A 15,777-nucleotide genomic window follows, 5' to 3' on the forward strand; every position below is an offset into this window, starting at 1 on the left:
CTCTGCTCTCCATCTCCTTTCACTTCCCATAATAACTTACATATACAGGTATCTTCCTTTCCTCACAGACAACAGTTTTCTCCCCTACTGGGCTGGATCATTACTGTGTAGCCTTTTGTGTCCCAATTGATTTATGAATCTTTCAAACGAGGGTAACATTCCTAGAGGCATCTCTGCCTCCCCTGGATTAGTTCAGACAACAGGACAGACTCGTCCATAGCCTTCAAATCCCCATGTGTACAGTGATACCATATTTTCATTAATACGAATCTATAACAAATATAATTTCCCAACAGACGGTATCCCATCTGTTACAGATGGTAACAGCCCTTGATCACAACTCATCTGCCTTGGACTTGGAAGAGGCATTTCAGGGAAGAAAGAGTCTAGAGCCCATTATTGGTCCCTAGAGCCAAGTTTTTCCACTAGTTAATTATTTAAAAAAAAATTAAACACTCTCACAAAAAAAAAAAAAAAAGCTATATTTTTGACATCTTAGTTTTCAGAATCTAAGTTGCCGATTTAATGATATTTATGATCTCTTGTACAGGACAAACTCCATTCTATTTTCATATTCCTTGGGTCTTTTTTTGATATCTTTTTAAATTGTGAAACTCGAGAACATGTAAATGCTCTACAGAGAGACTAATGATAAGGCAGATTTTTGTTCCAGACATAGATTTGAACTCTAATCTGTTACAATTTTTCTCCACAAAGCAGCTTGATAACTGCTATAAAATTATCTTGATTTTGATATGTTCTCTCCTATATGGTCTTTAGGAACAGGAATGCTAAACTGAACTTGGCTTGTATCTCTGTATTAAGTGTAGTTCCACAATTCCATGTTAATAATGTATCCACGTTGTGCTACTGTATTTATGGTCTCCTCTAAAAGATGCAGCATGTCTGAGCTGCTGCTGGGTAAGTTTGCAGCAATCAATTTACCCCAGTTTTTATAGCTTTGTACTGCTTCCTACAATGCAAAAATTGGACAGAGTTTTTTCAAACTGAATGAATCACATTAGAAAAATATAGACTTTTCATAATTTAATTCAGTATTTCAGACAGCCAGTTTCTCTCTTTTTAGGTACAGATATCTACTATGGCTGTCACTTTTATTATATGCCTTTCCTACAGCCTTTAAAAAAAGAATCAGTGGGTGTCAATGTTTATTTCAGTGGTACTTGCTCAGTGCTTCACTTGCATTCTGAATGAAGACAAAACCAGGCTCTATATTTCAGTGCCACTATCCAGCAATTTCCCTTCTTTAAAGGGTGCTGTTACAGAAACAAACCTCCTGGAGGATTTAAAAAATCTGATTGGTTTTCACTACAGCTCATGCTGATTCTATAAATAGTTGACAGCTCTGTGTGCATGTGCGTGTAAGAGAACAGGTCACATATCCTGCAGAACAGCATGAATAAGCAGCAGATAAGTAGGCAATTACAGCAGAAAAGTGGGTTAGACCAGCGGTTTTCAAACTTTTTGAGCTGAGCCCTCTCTCTGAGTTACAATTTTTGGTTGTGTCCCATGCCCTCCTGAACCCATTCAATTCATTCCTTATCCCTCCTTCTTTCTTACTTCCTTCCTCTTTATGCCTATTCCTTTCATCTCTTGCTATCAGGGACTCTCAGTCCTGGCAGATGTTTACAAGGTATCCTTTCACTGTTCCTCCTACTTCTGGTAATAATATGATAAGGGAGAAAGAGCCTCAGAGATGGGACCATATCAGCAGCTGTGAAGACCCAGTTATCTCAGGCAGCAATTCTCAACTGGGGGTCCGCGAGCTGGTTTCAGGGAGTCTGCAAAGCAGAGTAAGTGTTAGAGTGGCTGGGGACAAGGCAGAAGCCCCAGGCAGAAGCCCCTAGCGCTGCCCCCTAACCTGCAGGACAGAAGCCCCAAGCCCCCCAACCTCCCTCCACTGTGCCCTGGAGTTTTTATAGCATGTTGGAGGGGCTTCAAAGAAAAACATTGAGAACCCCTGTTTTATGGTATGGCTACCACAGAGGTGGAGAAGCTATGAAGGATATCTGTCTGGCTGGAAGTGGGGTGAGTCAATGGGTGCACAAGATTTGAACGAACAAAATCATCCAGGACCTATTTCAACCCTCCATGGTTTGCAATGTCACCTCCAGGAAGCCATATTTTGTGCACCGTTGATGTGTTTTTCTGATAACATAGGAATTATATGTTCCAAAGCCCCTCCATCTTCTGACAGTCTTGTCAGACCTCAAATGCTAATCAAGACTGTGCCAATCAGTACATGGATGGGGGGGGAGGGGGTTCCACTAGAGAAAATCCAAGCCGCTGCTGGAAGGGGCATTGGTGCGGTAGGCAGTGCTGAACTAGTCTCGCAGTATGGCATTTAGAGCTCAGAGCCACCATTTAGAGAAGATCTAAAGAGGTCCTGACTACTTGCATTAAAGGTCTCACGGCATCTTCCAAAAACAAGGGAGTTAAATTCCAATTTATCAAAGATAACAGAATTAAGTCATTACACTGTATCTGACTAAAGTGCCCTGCTTTTATAATACGACATAGTATTCTTTGCTTCCTTTTGTAACCTATTACGTAGAGTTGCTGTGCACCAGAAAGAGCTGCATTTCAGTGGGAGTGCAAAATGAATGTTATAGTATATAATCCCAAATTCCACACTGATGCACACTCTGCAAGGGAGTAACTGTCTACAAATACTGGGTATATGGGGCTAGTGCATATGATTAGTCTCATGCCACACTAATTCAAGACCACATTGTACAGATCAAGGATTTTTTTTTTTTTTTTTAAAAAGAGGGTCAAGGTTGGTTGCGGGAGACTTATTAGAAGAAACTGGGGGATGGGAGGCAGCTGCTTTAGGGCATGCTTCCCTGATTACCGACTAAAGGTTTGTAGAGTTAAGATCAGGAAAGTTAATGCTACTTTGAAACAGCATCAGTTCTGTTCCATGATGTGTAAAACCCAAACGAGGCTGCTGGGGAACCAATGGCAGTATCGCTACTGAGCCAGCCACACTTCCAGTGGGGAAGAGATGACTGCAAATGTACTTCCATTGTGCATGGATCTGACATTTGCTGCAAATCTCAGTTCCCTGGTGGTGAAAGGCCATATTGCCTGCTCATTCTACAGCAGGAATCATACTATTGCCAAAGTAATAGAGTGCACAAATTTAAAAAAGGGCTGAGAGCTTTTGTTTTGTTTTCCTAGCATCACTACTTTTTCTTTTTTTCTCTCCCCCTTGACTTTGCATGGAATAATTTAGTCACCATAGCTTTGGGATTCTTCAGCAGAGAAGGCATTATGATATACATTTTTATTTATTATTACTACTCGGTTTTTTAACAGGCCCGTGTAGAGTTATTGGCCTGTGTTGTGTTATCAAAATATTCATCTGAAACCATTTAAAAAATGCATTGTTAGGGGGTGGGGGAATGGCTTCTTTGTTGGCACTTTGTTGAATCATTTTAGAGAATGTGTAAGAGATGAACAATAAAATACTCCTTTCTTTATTGAAGTACAGAGAGTTCAAGTCACATTTTTATTTTTATTATACAAAGAGGCCAGATGCTTGTAAGTAACTCAGTTTTGCTCTAAAATAGATTGCAAGAACAAACTGAGTACCAAAATACTGCGCTTAAAGAGATACGAGTGCATTGGGCACTCGATTTGACATATGCCTGTACCTATCTGGCGAGAAACAGCCTCCTGATTCTACAGGCACAGTTCCGCACTCCCATCTGCTGCATGGCATCTCTCACCTCTGCTCTTTCCGGGTGTTCTGGGGATCTGCATATACAGAGCCAGCAAAGAGCAGAGATAAGAATCTGCCATGTGGCTCTGAGAACAGAATCTTACATCAGTGATGTCAATGGGAGAGCTGCACATGCAGGGAAAACTGAATATCAATCTTTAGAGCAGCCGTACAAACCTGAGAAACAGTATGAAAAAAAATCTATTTTTAAAAGAAACACTTGGTCACTTACCTGTATATATGTATAATATTCTTTTTCAGAGTACCAGCCGTGTTAGTCTGTATCCGCAAAAAGAACAGGAGTACTTGTGGCACCTTAGAGACTAACAAATTTATTTGAGCATAAGCTTTCGTGGGCTAAAACCCACTTCATCCAATGAAATGCATCAGATGAAGTGGGTTTTAGCCCACGAAAGCTTATGCTCAAATAAATTTGTTAGTCTCTAAGGTGCCACAAGTACTCCTGTTCTTATATATATATATATATATATATATATATATATATATATATATATATATATATAGTGGTAGTCAGGATCCTAGGGATAAGAGTGATGCAGACACTGCCTACTTAAGGGTTCACTGTTTTATCTCCATGCTAGACATTCTGTGCCAGGAAGTACCAGATATACATATAGCCCAGACACAATAATTGGTGACACACAAGTCATAGATGTTACAGAGAGCCTTGCCAGGAGGTCTGTTACTCTCTGACAGATACAGCAAAAAATAGCACATGCTTGATCCTAATGGAAACCACTTCTCCCCCTTTGGGAGCAAATCCTTTTGCATATGCATAAATCTAGCTAATTTGTTCTGTGAAACTAACATTAATCCTAGCACGCTGGAACTGCTAAGAGGGCTACCATAGTGCACACATCCATTGATTTGTCTATCTACATCCAACATTAATTTTAGCTGTTAACGTAGTAGGGACATTTGCTGTACTCTATCACTTCTCCTCCTCATAGTAGCTCCTAGAAGCCCTAACCACCATCCATCCCCTGGTGCTATGCACTGTATAGATACTCAGTAAAACAGTCCCTACCCTGCAGAGCGTACAGTCCAAATAGACAAGAGTCCAGGGGAAGGTAAACAGACACACTGTGGAGTTTGATGAACAGATATCCTAAACAGGGGGTCGTCTCTTTTCCTTTCAGAAAGTTGGTCTGCACACCAAATGGCCTGCTTCAGGCTGTGTCTAGCTCATGAAATGAACAAGTGGTAACATCTGGGTCAGTAAGAATTCCCACTCCATTGCTGTCTAGTACTGGTATTCAGAGATATTTGTTAATGGATCAAAGGAATGTTGAACCACCACTGTTGCTGTTTAATCAGGCTCTCAAATCTACTGGTCGTGATGAAAATCACAGCAGGTTATCAGTTCTACCGCCTCATGATTACATTGATTCTTGTGGTTTACATAATGCCCAGTTTCCCCATTTTCTTAGCTTCAAGAGCTGGTGGCTAGAGTTTACCCCATGAGTAAGTAGCTCTAGTGGTTTATATTGGTTTTCTATGGTGCACAGCTCTAAGTGGCAGAGGAATGACAGAATATGGTAGTAGTTGAGCAGGTGTGAACCAGGGGAAGATAAGTTTTCTGGTTTGTCAGTCACCTCTGCCTAGAGCAGGGGTGGGCAAAATACAGCCCGCAGGCTGGATCTGGCCCATCTAACATTTCTGTCTGGCCCACAAGGCTCTTTTAGTGGCCCAGAGATCACGAAGGAGCAGTCAAAGTCCCACAGTGCAGCAGGGCACTCAGGCAGGCTGCCTGCCTGGCATGGCTCCACGCTGCTCCCGGAAGTGGCTGGCTGCTGTTGGCATGTCTCTGCGTGCCCCTGGCAGGAGGAGGTAACTCTGTGCACTGCCCCCACCCCCAGCACCCTCCTCACAGCTCCCATTGGCTGGAAACCAACCAATGGGAGCTGCGGGGGCGGTGCTTGCGGGGGCTGGCAGTGCATGGAGACCCACTGCCTCTCTCCCCCCTAAGGGGTGTGCAGAGCTGTACCAGCAGCAACCACTGCCAGGAGCAGCGTGGGGCCCTAGCCTGCAGGCAGCCTGCCTGCCTGAGCCCTGTTGCATTGCTGGCCAGGAACCGCCTGTAGTAAGCGCCTCCAGGCCAGAGCCTGAACCTCCTGCACCCGAAACCCCTGCACCAAACTCCCTCCCAGATCCCACATCCCTCCATTAATATAGCAGCAAGGTGTGGCCCATGATGACTTACCAAAATTAGTGGAGTGCCCCCCCTGTGAAAGTTATGGTCCACCTCTGGCCTAGAGCATGCCAATCAAGTTGTCAGACCTTTTTTTTAATTTTATTTTGCACTACAAAAGCTGTATATCAAAAGTGAGCTTCATCAGCTTAGAAAGCTACTAACACCTTTCCAAAATGCCAACTTTGGCAAGAATAAGGCATACCAGTGGGATGTTTGAATGCACCCAGAGTTTTGTACACACGTTGCAGTTACATGTCACTCCAGTTGTTTTCAGTACAATTCCTCTGAAGACTGCTATAGAGGCAAGTTGGAGCTCACTAAAAGCAAGTTAACCGGTTTCAGGGTGTAAATACAGTTCTCCCAACCTCCTTTACTCAAAACCAGTGGCAGATCGAGCCGTGCCTGAATGGATAGGCTAATCCACATTTCTAATGGTCATCTTCAGTTTTACTGAAGAGGGCCAGCCAAATTTCTTACTCCCTCCTCCCCCAGAAATACACAAGCAACTGTAGGGTGCCTTGTTGTTTCAGTCAATCCAGGTCCTGTTTACCCTTGACACATCCCTGGGTACATCTACAAGCATATCCTCTGTTGGAAGGAGAAAAACATTCTGTTTCCAAACATGGGCTTTCCTTTGTGAATGCATTTTTGTTCACTGTTTCTTCAAGCTGCCTGTGGCAGTGGGCTGCTGGGAAGGCTGAATGTACATGATGTGCTGGCAAGGGACTCCCAGAAAATTACTTGTTAAAATTCTGTCATCAAATTAAAGGGATGTTGGGATGGTTTCCTTGCTTTTGACAGAGTTTACCTGCTCTCTGGCTATTGCTAGAAAGGACTTATTCCTGGGATTCCTAAAAATACTTCTGAAGAGCGTGTTTGATTTACCATATAAAGCAGATTGAACCAAATGATAGGTATTTAGAGACTAGCAGTGGCTTGGAGGAAGACATCTTTCTGTTCCCTTCTATTTGTATCCTCAGACTTTTTCTTTACTATCAATTTAGTCAGTATATTTTTCAGGAGGGGAAATACCACCAACACACTTCCAGCAAAGTCCACATGAATACATTTGTTTGGCAAGTGCTGTTGCCTCACACCTTGTTTGAGAACACAAGTTTGGCTAAATGGAAAAACAGATGATGTTTCCCAGTCCCTAACTCCTGCTCTCCATGAGCAGACACTGGTCCTGGTTCCTGGCTTTTATCATAGACAAAGGAGGGAATTTTTGTGATGGGAACTTATTAAAACATTGGTAGCCCCTCTCTGCCACATATCAGAGCAAGGATACTTAATACAGGGTCTGTCCTGTAAGAACTAGGAAAAGGAGTGGAACATATAAATCATCAAATAAATGGGGAAAACCTTCACAAAAAATATAGTTGCTTTTTTTGTTTAAATTTTCATTTTTAATTTTTATTTATTTTACCAGTTCCAATTAAGCTAGTCTTCAGATGTTAGGATATGAATAGTTGCTGGTAATACATTGAGACAGGCCACTTACATGGTATTCTATCTAATTCTGCAGATGCTTAGAGAGGAGCAAAGTGGTGGGAAGTTGCAGTCCTCCATGCAGAACAGCAGCAAACTCATTTAGAAGGCTCCCATCCCCATAGTATTTAGGGCACCATATATAAAAAGAGCATATTTTGTTCCAAGATGACACATGCAATTCAGAGTATGGTTATTTCCTTACATTACATTATTCTGTAAATAAGATTTTGCAATTTCAGGAACAATTATACAATTTTCAGTAGTAACTACTCCCAGAAAAGCACTCTATCTTCCACTGCACTGAGCCCTGCAATTGTGATAGGTGAATATCAGACAGATGGAATGAGAAGCTGCATTTTTTAATCCTTCTGTAAAGTCTCTTTCCATAAAATAAATTGGGGAAAAGAGAAATAGAAAATCATGGCTTTTTCATTAGTTAAGTGATGATTTTGATTATATATTTCAAAGTCTCCCTTAGCATCAATACTAGATCATTCTCTGTTCTCATTACAATTGTGGGGCCATGGATCAGTGTTCACGTCGCACTCCCAGTCAGTTCCAACCTGGGCCAGGTTGGAAGGTAATAATCCCAACAGTGGACCAAGTTCAGTTATGAATCCTGGTCACATGCCACCTGAGGCACGTTGTGCATATGCTAAGAAGACTACAATTGTGCAACCGAGTCACACACCTGAATTTCTATAAATATAAAAATGTTCAACAGTTTTGCTATAAGATTTTTAAAGAGTGCCTGTGCAGTCTTAGGGAAATTAGGAAATCAAACAAACCTTTGATTAAGTTAAACTACTTTAAGAGAGAGCAATACCCTTCATATGCTTTTAAGCTTGTAAATGCATTAATAACAAGAGTGCAAAATGATTACCACCAAGCACATGCAGGCACAAATAAAGCTGCTTTTGCAGCCCAATCCTGTAATTCATTCACATGTGAAACCTCCTGCTGAACTCAAAGGGAGCTGCTTCGTCCTCGGCATTTTTAAGCATTGCTGCTGAGATCATATGTAGTTCCCATTTTTTAAGTTAAAAATAAAGTTTTTATAGCTTCTTGACTGCCCTTATTCTGAAATTTCCTTCATTTAACTTCATTGGGCCCTTGTAGTTCTTACTTTGGTTTATAATTGGACAAATAACAGCCTCTCTATTTTTAAATATTTTCTCTACTTAACTTCAGCATTATTGGCTCACTGTAGCACCTTTTGAATCTGAAAACAGCAAGGTGGGATTACCAGCCTTAAAATGGAATAAAGCATTAATCTCTGGTTATGAATAATTAGGTACTAAAAATTATGCCATAATGCAAATGATGGGCTAGGAAGAATGGCAACGTTAATCACACTTATGTGATTTTAAGGTCCATGCCCTTGCAACCTGCCAGAGATGGAAGTTAAATACTGTGCATCTCTGGAAAACTGGGAATGCTGACTTTCAAGGGTTTTTTTTATTTGAGGGTTTTGTCTGCAAGGAGTGTGTGTGGGGGGGGTAGGGAGAGATGCATAGGTTGGATAAGGGAACAAAACCACCCTTTATCTGCTACATTTCAGAGAAAATAAGATGATGCACTAAAACTAAAGATAGATATATTTAGTTACAGGTTCTAAAGGATGAAGGAATCATGACCTTAATTATAAAAAGAGGCCTACGTCTCCCTCCTGAGAAATTAAAAAGAGTTGTAATATGCTATTTTAGAGTTTCCTGCATTTGACCAGCTATGTTCCACGTACCACATGTCAATCAAAATGGCTAGAGCAAAGCATTTGAAGATCTCATTGAGATATGGGGAGGGGAAAGCATGTCACTTTCTCAGGCTAGTGAAGTATATAGGTTCTCAGATAAAAATCCCATTGGGAATTGGAGTCTGGTTGCTCACACAGAAGTAACGTGCATCGCTAAGAAAACAGGTCAGCATTGGCTGGGCTCCACTTCAGCAAAGCCTGCAATGGTCAAAACCTTAGCACTGTCCTGCTCCACCATTTCTTCCAATAAATATTGTTTATTTATTTTATTTTATTAGAAAGTTTCTTTGCAACTTTCATATCATAGATCTTCACTACACAAGAGATTCCAATTATCACTTGGTGGAGCAAGGCGGGAGCAAATTAATAGCAGCTGCCCCAATATACATAAGAATAATCTTCAAGTCTTTTACTCAGTATTGTGCGTAAGTATTGTGCATGAAAATCAGATTTGGGGGTTGATTTAAGTCACAGCCTGCATTACCGATAGTGAAGGAAGTCCATACAGTAGCTCTGAGCAATCAGAAGATGAGAAAAACTACAAACTGAACGATGGCCCTGATTCTCCCCTCACATTTGCAACCCAAAATACAAAATGTTCTGAAAGGTTAGAGAGGCTGATTTGCCACAGCAATACACCAAGATCTGATGGAAGGTATTAGTAATTAATATATGTTCAAAGCAGGACTCTCCCTCAATTTCAACAGGAAGTTCTCTTGAAACAAAACAAACAAAAAAGATGGCATGATAGCCCAGTACTCTCAAATCCCTTACAACATGCAACTTAAAACATTAAAGATTAATTTTAAAAGTGCTCATAATAGTTCACTTTTAAAATTAAAACTATGTGCCTGTTTATAGGAACCTCATTTTTTAGATATAATAATCTGGCTATAGAAAACTTTCTTCTGGATAGGACAGAAGACAGCACATGATGTCAAGTATTCAGAGACTATTTCTGGAGTTGGGGATGAAAGGTGTATTTAGAATTAAGCACTCACTAACATTTCAACTCTTTATGCACTTTATATATTTTAAACTGAGCATATTCAAGTCACAGACACCAAATAAAAACTCACAAAAGAACCTGAAAAAGGTCTTAAGAAAATCTTATATAACACAATTTATTGGAGACTCTGCAGTGTTTATAGAAGATCGTAGACACAGACATTTCTTAGGAGACAGTTTACACCCACACATACACAGTAAGCGCACCTACTCTACACATGCAGGATTAATTGCACTTGGGGAGTATAATTCAAGAAGCGTTTATGCCAACTGTATTTTATGAATATAGCTGTCTTTCAGAGAGAATTAAAAAAAAAGTCATAAACAAAGATTTTAGATTGACTACACCTTACCTGCCTTTGCTGTCTAGCAACAGCAGAAGAATGTTAATGTAATCATTAAAGAAAATACATCGCAAATATGTTTTGTTCTTAACGTAATAAATATTTACCTAGATGTAGAGGGAAGTAAATGAGAAATAATTTAAATTTAGTTTGCCAAAACAACTCTGTAATGTAAGAAAATGGACTGCATGTGATATGGACTCATTCTGGGTTTAAAATAGACTTCTTTGCAACTTTCGTATCATAGATCACCACTACACAAGAGATACTGCAGGTGGAAAGCAGTATCTGCCTTTGTGTTTTATCCTGTTTCAAGCAAGCAAACATTCCTAAACAGAATTTCCTAACAGAATGTTCTATCATTTAAACAAAGAATCAAAGGCTCCCTGATGGTTCAAATCAGCTATTGCTACAAAAGATACAGAATGCTGCAAATTATCTGAGAGGCAAAGTTAACTGTCAGGTCTGGCTTCATATGAAATAAACCTTCCTTCCCACTGCTGAGGTATATAAGTCATGCTATCACAGACAATGAGATGCTCAGATAAGGAGCCTGGTCTTAAACCTTTACCTCTGAACATGGAGGAGTAAAAGTGAAAAGAAAGCCAAAACAAAGGTGGATCAGGAGGCAGACTGGACTGGGTAGTTTGTGACACTCTCTATTGATTGTGTGTGTGTTATTTTGCTAAAACCAGATCTTGCTCTGCCTAACAAGAATGATAAATACCTGACCAGAGCCATGCAGTGTGTTGGAGTGTTAGCAGAGCAGCAAGAGTCGTTTAATAGGAAAAGGAGGAATATGGAGTTCTTGATTTTCCTCAGAGCCATACTGTGCATTTCAGTAGCCACCGATACCATAACCCTCCCTCTGGTCATCCCCACACCCACCAAAATACAGGCAGTCAGCATCTGGCAGGGCTTCTGGATGTGTCCAGAGATGGTCCCTTGCCTCCCACTCCCTATCCTGTTCTCATATCGCCCCATATTCAGAAGTGGGCACTCCTTTGGGGCATCCAAGCTCAGACCGTGGGGTCCGATTTTCAGAGCTGCTGAGCACCCACAGCTGCCCCCAGCTTCAGCCGGAACTGCAGGCACTCAGCACCCTGAAAAGCCAGGCTCTGGTGTTTCCCTCCGGCCCCGGGCTGGACCCCCAACAGGAGCAATAGCCACTGGGCTGGGGGTGCCCTGAGCGCGCAGCTCTCCGCCCACCTGGGCTCAGGACGAAGCCTCAGCCCAGCTAGTTCCCCCGCTCAGAGAGCGGACAGCTGGACAGGGGATAACCAAACGCCGGGCACCAACCAGCACCTGGAGCAGCCGCCCAGACCCTCCTCCCGAAGGACGAGGAGCTGCGCAGCCCCCAGGCCCGGGGAGAGGGCGCGGCCGCCGCGGGGCTCCTACCTTCCAGCACCGAGCACAGTTTGTCCAGGGCCATCTTCTCTCCCGCGCAGAGCGGGAGCGGCACGTCCCTGCCGCTCCTGGCCCAGGACCGAGCGCCGGGGCGGCAGCGAGTCAGAGGCGAGGCATAGCCACGTCCGCGCAGCGCCGGGGGCGCCCAAGCGCAGCGCCGGCCCCCGCTGCCGTCCGGCGGGGGAGCTGCCCGTGCGGCTGGGCGGGTTCAGGTCTCCCCCCTGGCCATGCCCGGTGACCCGGGCTCAGGGGAGCCGCCCCGTTAGGGGCGAACTCAGCCAAACCCCTCCGCGCCTGGAGCCTCCGCTTCCGCCGCGCTCAGTCCCATCTAGCGGGGGGCGTCAGGGGGATGTGCCGCGCCCGTCGCACAGGGTGCCGGCCAGGGCGCGCTGCTCCCCCCGGGGCCGGCCAGCAGCCCGCAGCAGCTCGGCGGCTCCCAGCTCGGCTGCCGCTCACTGAAGCTCATTTAAGATGGATGGGGGGTTTGCCGGAATGAGCCGCTTGTACGCATGTGCCCTCCCCCCCCGCAGCCTCGCCAGCGGGGCCGCTCCCCTCAGAGCCCGCCCGGGCAGGGGGCGCCCCACGCAGGGCAAGCGAGAGGCGGGAATGAAGAGCTAAGAGGACGGCGAGGGGAGACTCCCTGCGGGCCCGTCCCAGCCCCGTGGCGCGCACAGGTGCCGGTGGCCTGCCCCGCTCCCAGGGATTTCCCCTTCTCTGAGGAGGGCTGTGGGGAGCCGGGCAGCGAGCCGTGCCTTAAACACACGGGGTGGGGAGAACGTGCTGTGCCCGCTGGGTCAGGCAGGTCCCCGCCGCCGGGGAGCCCGGGGTGAGGCGGGAGCCCGCTTTCCTCCCCCCCCCCCCCCAGTTGGCTGGGGATCCCCGCGAAGCCAAGTGCGGGGTCCGTTCAGGGTGGAGCAGGAGCCGCTCCCCGAAGCCCGGTAGCTGCAGAAAAGCCGCGTCAGCTGTTAGGGGAGGCAGCGTGTGGCGGGCTCGGCTGCTCGCCCCGCTCCATTGTGCTGCCTGCAGCGTCGGGGCCACGCAGAGCCCAGCGCACGCTGCTGCCTGGCGGGGAGTGACAGCTAAAATGGAGCGATTACTTTACACGGAGTTAATAAAAAGGCGCACTTAGCTGGCTGCCTGGCCCTCTCTCGGGTGATCTGTCCCAGCGGGTAGGGAAGGGAAAGGGGAGAAGAATCTCCTTCTTCTCAGCCGACAAGGGATGCAGTGCGCTGGAAGGCACTTTCATCGAAGCAGGGAAAGGAAATGATTATGGCTCTCAGCTGAGCGGGGAGACCGCGAGTCGTAGAATCAAATCCTGGCCAGCAGAGAGACCTGACCGGTGTCCACAAACTCTGCTTTGTTTAGTGATCGCAATGAACGCGTTTGTCCATTTCAGGCTTGGAGTGCTGAGGATTTTGAAACAAATGATGGGGACATGAAATGGCACGTAGCGTGTTTCCACTCCAGCCACACACACCGCTCGGAGGATGGGCACAGCTGTGAAGGGTTAGATTAGTAACAGGCTGTAAGTACTCTTCATATGCGCGCAAGTGCTTTCTCAGGTGAGCAGCTGGGCGGCACATGTAAATTCATTTAGTCTTTTTTTCTTCTTCAAATGTCACAAGTGAAATGAATTGGGGTGTCTCCGCCTAATTCATACCTTCGTACCAAAAGTACCCCACTGTTTGGTGTGCTTGACAACTATTTGGTCAGGACCCCCAAGTAATGGAATAACAGGACTCTATCAGGTCACAGATATGTGGAGAACCTTGCCTCAGAATAGTTGCTAGTTACTGCAAGTTTTCTTTTGTTTTTATGAGCATATCATATTCTCCCGTTCCACCAGCATGACTGTTAGATTCTCACCTCAGAGGTTTACCGCTATTGCTACTTGTCCCTGCAGATTTGCTACTATATTTTGTTCCATATCAGACTAAAGGTGATATGTCTATCACGTTTAAGATTAGCATCTGGTCCCGTTTAGACAAAACAAAAATAGTATTATCAACTCCTACAGACTGTTTTGTTCAGTATTTGCATCTTTTTTTTCCAGCAGCAGCCCATGCAGTAGCGTACGGTGTTGCAATTCTAAACTTCAAAGTAGTCAATAGCACCCTACCATTGGTCCCTTCCTGCATTTCACTTGTCCGTGTTCCAGTACTTTATGCAGCAATTTGGAACTGACTTCAGAGCTAATAAATCTATCAAACTGCTTGTAAATTAGATGGACACTTGCGACCGTTGTATTTTACATATATTTTGTACATATTCACTAGATACACAAACATAATAGATTCAAATCTTAAAATGTTTTTGTTTTTTTTCTGATGTTTGTTGATTTAATGTTTTATTAGGTCAGCAGCCTCTGTTATAAAAGGTCAGAGCCTTCCTTTAGCTTTTTAGATAAATGTTGCAATATGTTTTAGTCAACCTGATACTGCCAGTTATAGCTAGTTAAGCAGGAAGGGCTGGAACAGTAAATGAGTGGTAGAAAAGTCAGGAATAATACAGAAGTGCTTACAAAGTGGTGGCAGTGCAGTAGGTGGCACTCTTCCCTCTGATCAGTAGCGCTCCCCTGTCCAGCACAGAGGTGAGGGTCACTGTATTACTGGAGGGGCCATCTGATGAGACTTAAAACTATAATCCTGACGGTTTCTGGTCATTAAAGATTCCATAGCAATGTTATGTGAATAGGGTTGTTAAACTTGGTGCACTGACCAAATTTCAAATCACATACTGATACTTTGCTTACTCAAAATTTCCTTGCAATTTCAAAGCGATATATTAATTGCAGTACAGGATAAGCAGTGGTACCAATTGGATGGGTTGGGGGGAATGCTTCCCCTGCAAATTTTTTGCACTTGCTCGAAGTTCCATAGGTGGCAGAGCCAAAGGGGCCATAGCCCAACCACTTTAAAGCAGTGGCAACAAATATCTGAATTGGCACCACTGGTCAAAATTGGTGTGCAGTTTTTTCTGTTCATTATTTAATAGCTGTTGCATTTCAGCAGTGGGTGAATTGATTCCTACATATCCATCTTATGCACATATTTTATAGTAGTAGCGCAAGACTAAGTTCTACAGTGCAAAGTCACTGTAAAACTGGCCCCTTCTTATTCAGCAGATGTCTTCTCTGCATGTCTGCTGACTTTAGTGACAAAAAGTATTTACCATGTTAACCTTGTAGAATTCACACAGTTACAAGAGAATATGGATTCTATTCCTGTTTGTGCATTATCAATATTTTTATGCAATTTACAACCACAGGTCTAAATTCTGACTATCCCATTGAACAGGTCTAAGTGAGCCAGAATTTTGTGGGATTCCACTGATGTAACTTCAGCAATGGGTTGCACTAGGGTGACCAGATGACTCGATTTTATAGGGACAGTTCCGATTTTGGGGGCTTTTTCTTATATAGGCACCTATTTGCCCCCACCGTCTGTCCTGATTTTTTACACTTGCTATCTGGTCACCCTAGGTTGCACAGATATAACTGAAAACAAAATTTGGCTTACAGCATCTTTATTACTGGTGATGATGCACAAGAAGTAAAGAAACCATCTTGATTCTTAATCTGTTTGAGTTGGTACTTAGGAAAACATCTATTTATTTGTCAGCTGTCCTGCAATAGCTAGTGATGAGAAAAAACACAACAAAGATCCCAGGCTTTAAGTAGCCAAACCTAGATCTGTGAAGCACAGACTCTATTGTGGCCAACTCAATGCAAACCTGAACTTGTTTTTGGCACTACAATAATAGATACTATAGAAATATTTAAATAGAGTAAATTTGATCTAGAAGTCAGAGA

The 15,777-nt window shown here is 43.8% G+C and overlaps 1 protein-coding gene across 1 annotated transcript in view; it reads right to left on the minus strand.

The window, feature by feature from the left end:
* NETO2 (neuropilin and tolloid like 2) overlaps positions 1-12,428 on the minus strand; it is a 47,186-nt gene extending 34,758 nt beyond the window's left edge. The window contains exon 1 of the mRNA XM_054049263.1: positions 11,958-12,428. Within this exon, the coding sequence (XP_053905238.1) occupies positions 11,958-11,991 (34 nt within the window). The 5' untranslated portion in view covers positions 11,992-12,428. The remainder of the gene's footprint in view (positions 1-11,957) is intronic.
* Positions 12,429-15,777: the final 3,349 nt, after the last annotated feature.

The sequence above is a fragment of the Malaclemys terrapin genome, chromosome 14 (assembly GCF_027887155.1).
Source record: "Malaclemys terrapin pileata isolate rMalTer1 chromosome 14, rMalTer1.hap1, whole genome shotgun sequence".
Lineage (NCBI taxonomy): Eukaryota > Metazoa > Chordata > Testudines > Emydidae > Malaclemys > Malaclemys terrapin.